Genomic DNA, 12,422 nt, shown 5'->3' with positions numbered 1-12,422 from the left:
ATTAAACGATATGGTGTGTGTGTATTTATATATGTAACTTTATATTCCTAAAGACTAAATATTTCTATGTATATAACATTAATATTTTTATATGTAACTTTACCGTATTTGTTTCTACATGTATTTCATGTCATCCTTTTTATCTTTGTGTTCTTAACAACGGATATAGGATATCAAACTGTACAATATTTATAGTCCAGATAACATTAAATATTTTTAAAACTAAGTAACCATACACAATAATTCATGAAACGGCTAATGACAAGTTTGATGACAAATGCATTTTATAATAGTTGGCTTCCTTATTAATTTCTTCCTTGAGCAATATGGGATGAGATTAATATAGTTTTTTTTAACTTTAATGTGTCAAGTGGCACAAGATGGTCTAATTATATGCTAAGTGACATAATCATATTTTTTTAATTATATTAAGGATTAAGAATTATGATTATACTATTAATCATTACTTATAAAGAATACAGAACTGTTAAACCCATAAAAACCGAGTACTTATTCTTTAAGCTAAAGTTCTTTTTATTTTATTATATAAATAATAATAACAATGATAATAATAAGTAAACAATGCATTTCATTTTCTTATCCATGAAAGAATAATATGCACTCACATGTCCCATGGAGATACTCTCATTCTTAAAGTCTTAAAAATTAAAAATTACAATTTACAGCAACACACATTTATTATTAACATTTATTACTGATTACTAATTAATTAGCGCATAATAATAGGACAAACATATTTAAAGAAAGTTTCGGTTACCATTTAACAATTTTAATTATTCTTTTCTAAATAAAGAATAAAAGTTTAATGATTGAGAAAAAACTTGTCAAGTGACACAACTATAGTATAATTAGATGCCAAGTGACACAAATAGGTTTTTATTTATTATAATAATAGATTTATTAGAAACTCCGTGTGGTAGACGGATATCAAGCCATTGTTAATATACATAACTCGATTCTTAACCGTGTTCTAATATTTACTTGATGTCATGCAAAATAAGAAACACCTAATAGAGCTTGGTTTAAAATAAATAAATAACTTAATTGTAGTAATTATATTTTTTAAACATGTGTCTTGTTAAGTTATTACATAAAAAGTTGGAAATAATTAACGGAGTAAGAATACAATTCTTTTTTCATTTCCTTATAAACGAAATACATCATGTATTTGTTTCTAACTCCCTCGATCAAAGTTGAAAGTTTCAACTTTCAACTACTTCATTATCCTCCTCGGTCTTCAGTCTTCACTTCTTAATTAACTTACGGGTCTTTTGATTGTGGGCCTAAGCCCATAACTTCTCAAATTCAATAAAAGGCCCAGCCTAATACTAGAAATCAAAGAAACTACCGAAATCTAATTACTAGCATCACCTAGAAAACTATGGAGAAAAAGTTAACAAACCAATTACCAATTATCGGGTTGTTTTGCCTGTTAGTTATTACAAAATACTTGGGTAGGTTGGTTTAGAAACTTTCATACCGGACCGTAGGATTCTGATCTATAACCTTTTGTATTAGTTGGGTCTTTAATTTTTTTAAGATTTAGTAAACACATGCATTATCGGGATTTGCTTAAATTATAGTACGAATAGTTGGTCTTTTAAGTTTTAACCGTTGAAACACCATCACTACTTTATTTTGATCGTGTTCTATGCATTTTGTAATTGTATATACTCGATGAGTCTAAAGCTTGAAAGCAAAGTGAAACCAAACTGTTATTACCAACTTGATTTGGTTTTTACTCAAAATTTGACTTAAAAAACATTAGAAGCAAACCATGAACGTCCTCTTAGAGTGACATCAAAGGTTACGCATGATAATGGGACGAGTTTGGGAGAGATATTTACAATTCATTTCTCACACCCGATCATACAACCGTGTCTTATACCTGGCCAAATATTCATCGAATATGTATTGAAATTGGCCATTAGTATTCTGTATGCTTGTAGCGAGTATAACTATTAGTTTGTTAAAAATAGCCATTGTGATTTCCAAATGCATTTCTTATTATTATATTTTTTTATACATAATACTATTATCAAATAAAATTATAAATATAAAACCAAAAAGTAGTGAATTAGTAGATTGTTGTAAAATTATAGCAATAAAGGATTTGAGCTAAGCCTTAAGAGGTTAATTCGAATCCCAAGTTCACTTGGGTTTTCACCTCATCGTGTGTTAAAACAAGGAGTTTTACTCTTGTGGCGGCACAACGACTGTCAAGTGGAACGCTCAAGCCAAACTCCGAAACGAACGTGTGCCCGGTTATAATAACATAGTCTGACCAAAGTGAAACAACGTGTCTCTCCACTTCAAGGAATGCCGTGACCTAAAAACACAAGAAAAATCGCCATATAGAAAAAAATAGATTGTCGTAACAACCAAGGGCATTATATATATATATATATATATATATATAGGGTGAGGTTATTATAAAAAGTTAAGAGTGCCTAAAAAGTGTAGAAAGAAATCTGGAGCGTTGGATCTTAACAATCAGTGGTTAAGATGGAAAGTTGAGATAATTGGGGGTGTGTTTTATTTTAAAGACCAAGAAAGATGTGTTAAAGGGCATAAATGTCTCATATGTTATATTATATATGGAAACATTTATTAAATCCTTAATTATCATATTTTCCTTCAAATTTAAAACCTAATACCAAAAATATAAATGAACTACATCATGAACACCAATAATTAACACACCATACATGAACCTTGTTGAATTACCGAAAAACACATAACGTAAAACACACTAGAACATCAATAACACATTACGGAAAACCTTGCTGAATTACAGTGTGTTTTAAAACAGAACACCAAATTTTAATCCATATTTACAAAAAAAAACACCAAGAACATCAAGAACAAAAACACACTACATTATATTTTATTTTGGACATAACACCAATAAAATAAACACACCAACATATCTTACTTGACATAATACCAATAACATAAAAACGCCAATAACAACAAAACATAATAACAAGTTAACACGTCATTTTCTATCCATATGAACTAAAACACGTCATAAACAACGTTATGAGCTAAAGCACAATTTTAATTGTGTCCTTCATTTCCACAAATCGATGGTGCATTTCTGTAACATACCAAAATAGGGTTAGATTATAATGTAATAAAAACTAATAATGCAAATTATAAAATAATGGAATCTCAATTATTAACTTTGTAAAAAATTTCGAGTTACATTACCATTTACAATAGTTTTTACTATATGAAAGAATTTATTAAAAATATTAATTTAACTTTTTTTAACAAATTCATATGAATGCATCTTAAATCTCGATCAAAATTCCTAGTTACTACTTCCAAAAATAGCTTTATTTTTCAAATGAACATAAATCAATTTATTAATATACACGAAAACATACAGTTAGTATTACTAATAATGTGGAGTCCGCTGTGCTTATTTATGTAGCCGACAATTGTAATGTGAGAAAAGACCAAATGATGTCATCTTCAATTCATTAGTCGTGCCAGGGACATATTTCGATGCATAAAGTGATAAAACCTACTGAATCTCCACAAGCCATTAGGGTCACCGGAAAGGAGTTTAGCAATGAACTAATCTAATTTGAATTTATGTTCTCATGAAAAAACAAAGAATTTTAAATTAATTGGAAGATGAAGCCGTATAATAGGAATATTTGGGTAGTTTTTTTGATTTACAATATGAATGTATCATTATAATCTATAGAATTTATTAAATATAGATCCATAAAAATAGGAAATCAATTATCATCAAAAATTACCATATTTATTTAAAATTTAACAGACCAAAATGCCCATGAGTGTGTTACTTAATCTATGCCACATGTCAAATTGTGGTGGCTTCCTACACTTTTTAGAAAACTTCACCTTTTTATTATAACCTTCCTCTCTCTCTCTCTATATATATATATACACACTAGTTTTATCTCCTGTATTACGGGGGTTGTTTTATATTGTTTTTTTCTAATATTTATTTATTTTTTGAATTTATTGTTTTTTTATTGTATGAAAGTTAATAATATACTTATAGTTTGATGATAAATTGTTTCACAAATAAATAAGATGATGTAACCCGGTTTAAATGCTATATGGTTTTGATGAGACCCAATACCCGTTTATTTTTTTATTAAAAATTGTTTTTTTAATTATAAATAATATTTATGAAAGTTAATAATATACGTATGGTTTGATTGGTTTGATGAGACCCAAAACCCGTTAATTTTTTTTACTATCAAATTAGTTTTTTAATTTAAATAATATATATATCTTTTTTAAAATAAATAATATATTGATTTTTATTATATCCTATTTTATAGGAATTTTACATCGATAATTTGGTGAGAATAATTTTTAATTTAATGAGAGATGTTATAACCCGTTTAAGGAATATCTGGGTTGGTAAGACTCATACCCATGAATTCGGGTCAAATGCATGAGAAGCCTCAATTTAAAAATCAAACAAATCTGGTGACTCCAAAAAAAGGGGGAGCGACCACATCGTGACACATATGATTTTTAAATCTTCGTTTATATATATATATATATATTAAATGGAGGATTTTATCCCCCTCACATATCTACTATTCATTTTACTGTTTAATATTTTAACAATTTATTAACTATTAATGTATTTAACTACTAAATCACTCACCGTAATTCCATAAATAATATTAATGGTTTTTATTTTCTTTATTTTACTTTTCTTTTCAACTAACTAAAATATTTAACAAACTATATTTTTAAATACAAAACTTGATCAAGTGTTGACTTTACATGTTTTATTTGCCGGTTAAACGATTTTCTTAAACTTTGTCTTCATATTTTATATAGCTCGTCTTTACAATTACCCAAACTTTTTTCATGATTTATAATAGATCCTATCATCGCACGGTTTTATATCCTCGTAGAATAATTAAAACAAAATGTTTACGGGTATGATTTATGTAAACAACTAAACAAGTATCCATCGATTAATCGGTTCCGATACCACCTAATATGAAAAACTAACCGTAATACTCGTTCCCATCCCCGAATACCCATCCTAAATATTTCGATTTTGGGTATACGTATAATACCCAACACCTACCCCCTTTCTTCTCCAAAAACAAAAGCACTCTCTCCTAAATATTTGTCGATTACTGAAACCTTTCTGATTATTATTATTATTATTATTATTATTATTATTAATCGCTGTTGTTTCCTGCATAATCCGAACCTAATTGATGAGGTAATTTCGAATCATTCATTGACTTATATATTCATATATATCAGAAATGTAACAAGTAACAGATCGAACATCCATTTAATCCCTATGTCTATAATACTTTAGGTTTTGTAGATCGTAATTAGTTAATTTAGTTTCTAATTAGTATCTATTTTACGCAATTTGTGTATATACTGTTATTATTAGTTATTACATGACAATTTTTGAATGTTAGGTGTTGGTTAGGGTTTATGGATCCAGTATATTTACTCTATAACAGTTATTATTTGTTTTGAAGTTAGTAAGCTATCGATACACGCGGCTCAGTTACTAGAGTTGATCATGTACCATAAAATTAAGGTAGGGGTGTTCGGTGCAGTTTTGGGCTAAAACCAAACCGTTCGGTTTTCCGGTTTTAGTTTTGGTTTCGGTTCGGTTTCAATTTTTCGGTTTTTGTCATTTGAGCTTGAACATTTTAGGCCGAAAAGAAAGTTGGCTGAAAATAATGAATTTAGGCATATACAATTTTGTTAATTGTTAACTAATAGACTGTTATACATTTGGCATAAAGTATTTGAGTTACATATTTATTAAATTCTTATAAATTACTTAAAATAAAAAACAAAAGTAGAAATTCGGTTCGGTTCGGCTTTTTTGGCTTTTATTACATCGAAAACCAAAACCAAACCGTCGGTTTTTGTATCAGTTCGGTTTTTTGGGTTTCTTGCACACCCCTAATAAGGTCATTGGTGATCTCGTGAGCCAAAATTTTATAATAAGGGTCTTGATAGAGGCTGAAGTATATTGAAAATATTTTTGAGTTTACTTAGAAGTATGTGACTAATGATCAGTGTTGTAGAAGTCAAGTCGCTAGGCGCTAGTCGGTCGATGGGACTATGGATTAATCGGATTGGAATTTTTTATATGTAACTTTCAGTTTTATATACATATACATATATATGCATGCACACACATACGCACACATAGTTATGCCTAATTTTAAAATAGAAAGATTTTAACCCATCTTTGACCCACTCAGGATCCGAATCGCCGGATATTGGCCGGAATTAAGAACAATTAGCGCAGATTAGAGCTGTCTTTGAATGGTTAGCAATTAATGTCGCTGATTACTAAAAAGTTACATCGATTAGTCCTCGATTAATCGCTAAATTTTCAAGTAAAATACTCCTTAGCAAGATAAAGGACCCCAATCAGTTTAACCGAATTCTTGTAATGACTGATACTGAGCAACTAGGTAAATTTGAAATGGGATCTTCTAAAATAGAGAATGTTGTGTTTAATGTAACAGCGCCAAAAAAAGGTGCATTGCTTATAAGAATGGAGTATACATGTGTTGAACTGATTTTGAAGAATTGATATTTGTAATTGTGAATTGAGTTGAAAATTTGGAAGCCTGAATTTTGTGTAATTGACATATCAGGTAGTATAATGAAAGAAAGGACTGCATCATCCCCGCTTAAACGTGTTCTGTTGAATTGTGGTGCTCAGGTAAGCTGTTAAGCGATAGCAAATTGCTTTAGAATATTTATATTTTTGTTTGTGCCTTGAAGTGCCATGAGTGAACGTGTATAAGTGCAGATTAGTTACTTTTTATTTGGACGGCTGTTAATGAGTGCATAAATGAGACTAAAGCAGTGTTTTATGTATAATTTTCAAAATAGATTACATAATGTAACACCGACACTAGTACAAGGGATATAATGTAACACAAGGTTGTCACAGACATGTGAACCCTATTAGTTATCATTTTCTCTTCAAGAATTTTATATATGTTGCACTTCACTCTTTAGTCATTGATTATTAATATTGCACATCATCATGATCATAAGAAAAACAATCCACATGGGAGTAAATATATGTATATACACACACCGAGTGCCAGATTCTGTATCTTTCCAAATTCCAACTTCACAAAATCCAAACTGATCCGTATAATTTTCACTGAAATGATACTTTCACATCTGACATGGTTAACTTTTTTATTTACTCAAAAATCAAAATGCCATAAAGTCTCATCAGTTTATAGTTTGATGTAGTTTGTTTGACTCGAAGGTCAAGAATCAAGATGGCACCAAAAATGGAAAGACAAACAAACAGAGCTATTATAAGAGCTAGATTAAGATAATAGTCCAGTGTGATTGAACATACATAAGATGGTAATATTTTAAGAGGCATAATACTAAGTTAGATATGTAAGTAAGCAGGTTACAGGCATTATACCATTGTAAGAGCTAGATTAAGAAAATAGCCCAATGTAATTAAACATTAATGTAATATTTTAAGAGGTAAAATACTAAGTTAGACATAATCATATAAAAGTAAGTAGGGTGCAGCTAGTTAATTGTAATTATTCAAAATTAAGACTATCTTGTGTTACATTATATCAGTAGAAAGTGAGAATCTTTATATCAGTATAGAAAGTGAGAAACTTTATATCAGTAGTTGAAATGCTGCGTGTTCAACACTCATGTTTACTGACCATGCAAACAATTGCAGGCAAAAGAATACGGGAGTTGTGTTGCAGCAAAAGTTCCTCAAGTTGAACGTGATATGTGTTTGAAAGAATTTCTTGCATTAAAGAATTGCATGCAGAGTGTGGTATTGATTGTTAAAATAATACATTTGGAATTTATAACCTTTTTTAATTTGTTTATGTGTTTCTCTAACTAACACTTCCACCAAATTGCTTATCTTTCTTCTGCAGCTTAAAGGAAAGCCATAAATTTACAGCATTTTACTTAACAGATATATCAAAGCTACAGTTATATATATATATTTGTACTTTCATATAAAGAGGTAAAATATCATAGCTTAAAGATCTTTTAATACTTTTCTGTTCCTTTTTTGTCATCAAACTGAACTCCATCCTTTTATTTTCAGTGTAATTTCTTCAGATAAGGTTTCCCTGTGATTGTCAAGTTCAAACTTTAAACCTCGAGCGCTGTTTAAAAAAACTGTTTTAAATGTTTGGGAATACGTCCAGTTCTGGGTTTGGCGGGTCCGGTGCACTGTCACACGCGTACATTCAATATCCACCCTTAAAATGCAGATATGATGGATCAAGTGGTTTATTTTATGATGATGGAAATAAGCTGCTAATCTCACCAACCACTGACCAGGTAACTGCTGTTTATACAATCGGTTGTTAAACCTTGAAGAGGACATACATATGTATATATTCATGAGGCTAAATATTTTTGTGCTGATGTGTCAGGTTGTATCTTGGAAAGTTTCTCCTTTTACTTCTGATGTAGCTCCAACAACAGACACAATAAGCGAAGGCCCGTTACTGTCTGTTCGGTATTCTTTAGATTTAAAGCTTATAGCTGTTCAAAGATCAAATCATGAGGTTCAGTTTTGGGTCAGAGAAACTGGGGAGACTTTTAGTCAAAGGTCAAAGTCCGATTCAGATAGCATATTGGGATTCTTTTGGACCGATTGCGCGGTTTGTGATATTGTGTTTGTCAAGACCAGGTACTTGTTAAAAAGTTCCATATTAAGGGAACGGATATTAAAATATAAATACAATTTGCTTACTGTTGAGCTGGTAACTTGGTTTGACTTATTAGAGTTGACTTACAGTGGACTGGACCTTTACACTTACGTGCCAGAGCAAAAGTCACTTGCTTTGGTTGAAACAAAGAAATTGAGTGTGAGTTGGTACATCTACACACATGAAAGCCGTTTGGTTCTTCTTGCTACAGGGATGCAATGCAAAAGCTTTACTGGTTTTCAGGTATAACCAACTATATAACTACTTGCTTTTAAAGTGTTTTAAAAGTACCTAATAATTTGATTCTCTTATTATCATCATTTCACTGATCTTCCAACCAGCCAAAAACTCATGAAAGATATATCGTTATTAATAAGGGTTACAGGATATTTACACCTTATAACTATTATATTTAGAAGATTAGATTTTGCACAAATTACAATGTGACTGATATACTGCTTCAGCTTTCTTCTGCTGGTGTAATTCGGTTACCAAGGTTTGAGATGTCAATGGCAAAGTTGGATGCTAACAGTAAGCCTGTTCTTGCTGCTGAAGATGTTCATATTGTCACTGTGTAAGCTATATGTATTATCAATTTGTGACTTTTTAAACGTTTTGACTTTTCGATACTAATATTCTGTTGGAATTACAGTTATGGAAGAATATACTGCTTACAAGTTGATAAAGTTGCAATGCTACTGCATTCATACAGGTTTTACCGTGATGCTGTTATCCAACAGGTAAATTGTATTTTTGTTTTGAAAGCAGTTGAAATGAAAACTATTTATTTACCGTGTTCTCTTTTTTATTAGGGTTCTCTACCTATATATTCTAGCAAGATAGCTGTGAGTGTGGTTGACAATGTGTTGGTGATTCATCAAGTAGACACAAAAGTTATTCTATTATACGATATATTTGCCGACTCACGTACACCTGTATCGGCTCCACTTCCTCTTTTGATAAGGGGTGCGCCAAGTAGGACAAATGCACAAAGTTCAGAAGCAACACTGACAAATAATGCAACAACTAATCTATATGGTGATGGCTGGACTTTTCTTGTCCCTGATCTTATATGTGATGTTGCCAATGGATTTTTGTGGAAAATAAGCTTAGATTTGGAGGTAAGTTTTGGTGTTGTTTTTCTATATATATTATGTTCACTGTGATGGTACTATTTTTCTTAAATCATGTTTGTCTCTGAATGATTGCAGGCAATTTCTGCAAGTAACTCAGAAGTGCCAGCTGTCCTAGAGCTCTTGCAGCGGAGGAAGTTAGACGCAAAGAAAGTAAGTATTGCAGTGCTCCCCAATCCAGTCTGCAGATGCCACATGTCTATTAAGAATTAGTTTAGAAGTGGCAGTTTTGACCCGTTTATTAACAAAATCAGAAAAGTTAGCTTAAAAGGAATCGAGTCAAATGGGTCAAACTCAAAAGTTGTTCAAAAGTGTTTTTTAATGCATAAAACCTCATAAACCGTTTTTTATTAACATCAAAAGAAATATAATATAAAAAGATATATTGAATCAGTGTAATGATAAACGGTCTTGGTAACTCTTGGGCAATATAATTTTATTTATATAAAATCTTTTTCATATGCAGTGTGTTTGTAACGCATAATATACTGGCTAAATAATGTTTTTTTTTCAAAAATATATTATCGACTAAATGATACAATTCTTTAATTATGCGACGCATTTCAAAATTGCATTTTTTTTTCTTTTTCCAGGCTAAACATTTATGCCTGGAACTAACTCGCTCTGTCATCATTGAACGAAGACCTCTCCCTATGGTTTTTCGTGCCATAGACGTATTACTCAAATCCTTTGCATATTCACTCAAAACCGGTAGTTATTTGAAGGGTGGGAATCCAGAGAAAACCACAGTTTCCAATATACCAGAAAACAGTGAATCCGGTAAATCCGTCAAAAATGAATCCGCAAGTGGAGTTGAACACAATTCTGGCTTCTCAATGTCAGACTCTGAGGATAGTAATGATAATGTCAGGAACGCAAAAGCCAAATCTGTTAACATTAATTCTTCTAGTGGAAACACAGAAGAAGGTTCTAGAAGTGGAGACCAATTAGTTAACCAACCACTGAATGCTAATGCTTCTGAACAAGAGTCTCAGCTTACTTCAGCAGCCATTCCACCCGATGAGCTGTACAGTTTTGTTTTTGCTTCGGTGGAGGAAGAGATGATTTCAGATGGTTCTTATTTGTTTGCCATTATCGTAGAGTTCATAAGAAGGTAATACTGCTATCGTCTTTTACTGTTTTTAGTATGAAAGGGTATTTTCGTCAAGGGAAAAGTTAACGTACAAATTAAATTAACGTGCTAACTGTGAGAATCAAGTAGTGTAATTATATATACAAGTTGTGTAATTTTGTAATTACATCGTTGTGTAATTACACTACATTATAATTACACTATGTTATATATATAATACACTACTTGATTCTCACAGTTAGCACGTTAGTTTAATTTGTATTTGATCCAAACCCTTTTCGTCAATTGTTTTTTATAAAACTTAACAAAAATGTAACCTTCATTCACTCCAAGGACCATTTATGTAACGTTTGAGTGAACAGTACATTCTCTACTTTTGCAGTGCCAACTTGGAGAAAATAAAACTCAACCCGAACATCTATGTGCTAGCAGTGCGGTTGCTTGCCAGGAATGAACGTTATGCTGAACTTGGATTGTTTATTATGAATAAGGTACAAAATTTTTATGCTCTTTAATACAGTAGTATAGTTTGTAAGTATGCGTTCATATTTAAAACTTAAAATTATATACATATTTTGTAGATAATTGAGCCCTCGAAAGAGGTAGCACTTCAACTGCTCGAGACGGGCTGTCAAAACATCCAAACAAGGAAGTTGGGACTGGATATGATGAGACAGCTCATGCTTCATCACGACTATATTGTGTTACTTGTACAAGACGGATGTTATCTTGAAGCTTTGCGTTTTGCACGGAAAAATAAGGTTATAATTTGTGACTTATCTATATTTCATAATTGTTAGTTGTTTTGACTTCTTGTTTGACCGGTTCATTATGTTTATGAATCAGGTTACTACTGTGAGGCCGTCACTGTTTCTAGAAGCAGCGTATGCATCAAATGACCCACAACAACTAGCTGCGGTTCTTAGATTCTTTCGTGACTTCATACCAGGTTTTGCAACAACTTCAGAACACAGTACTTTCATTCGCGCGCTTGCTGATATGATGCCATCAATTACCGCATGATGTTTTTCATGAATATGTTTCACATGTAGCTGTTTTTATGGTTTTCTGAAACCGAAGATTAAGGACTAGTAACTTTGACCCTTTGTGTTTTTTCTTTTTGTAGAATTTCTTTTACCAGTATACTCATAATTTTGTGGGTGATTTATGTATACTGTTACCTGTAAGAAATTGACTACAAAAGAGCAACCGGCTGGGTTGGTTAGATCGGCTGGACCTGCCTAAACGGTTTCATATACATCTATGTATGTTTCAAGTTGAAACTGTTAGCCGGCCTAATAAACTACCAAAACAGAACCATAAAACCTGTCCGGTTCAGTAAGCGGTCATTTTTACCTTGATTTGACGGTTTAGATACACAACGGTTAATAAAACCCCTTAGTAGTGTTTGTGCACTTACAGTTAAACTAAAAGTATTAATTAATA

General features: G+C 31.3%; 1 protein-coding gene across 2 annotated transcripts; it reads left to right on the top strand.

Moving 5' to 3' along the window:
• The first annotated feature begins 5,156 nt into the window (after nt 1-5,156).
• LOC143603181 (uncharacterized) lies at nt 5,157-12,168 on the top strand. Of its 2 annotated transcripts, XM_077080062.1 has the most exons (15): nt 5,157-5,260; nt 6,678-6,745; nt 7,754-7,855; nt 7,962-8,053; nt 8,138-8,376; nt 8,472-8,731; nt 8,840-8,993; nt 9,215-9,324; nt 9,403-9,490; nt 9,563-9,871; nt 9,962-10,036; nt 10,477-10,997; nt 11,359-11,467; nt 11,558-11,737; nt 11,823-12,167. In XM_077080062.1, exons 5-15 carry the CDS (start codon nt 8,221-8,223, stop codon nt 11,997-11,999), a joined length of 2,139 nt encoding a protein of 712 aa, XP_076936177.1. In that variant the 5' UTR covers nt 5,157-5,260; nt 6,678-6,745; nt 7,754-7,855; nt 7,962-8,053; nt 8,138-8,220; the 3' UTR covers nt 12,000-12,167. The 2 variants fall into 2 exon arrangements, with proteins under 2 accessions (XP_076936177.1, XP_076936178.1); XM_077080063.1 differs by lacking the exons at nt 5,157-5,260; nt 6,678-6,745; nt 7,754-7,855; nt 7,962-8,053 and having other exon boundaries at nt 8,083-8,376; nt 11,823-12,168.
• The last annotated feature ends 254 nt before the right edge of the window (nt 12,169-12,422 follow it).

Source organism: Bidens hawaiensis, unplaced genomic scaffold, assembly GCF_021521415.1.
Source record: "Bidens hawaiensis isolate Kalapana, Puna unplaced genomic scaffold, B.hawaiensis_p1.1 tig00060974_1, whole genome shotgun sequence".
In the NCBI taxonomy this organism is placed as follows: domain Eukaryota; kingdom Viridiplantae; phylum Streptophyta; class Magnoliopsida; order Asterales; family Asteraceae; genus Bidens; species Bidens hawaiensis.
Note: the sequence above shows the minus strand (reverse complement) of the source record. Positions and strands in the feature narration are given on the sequence as shown.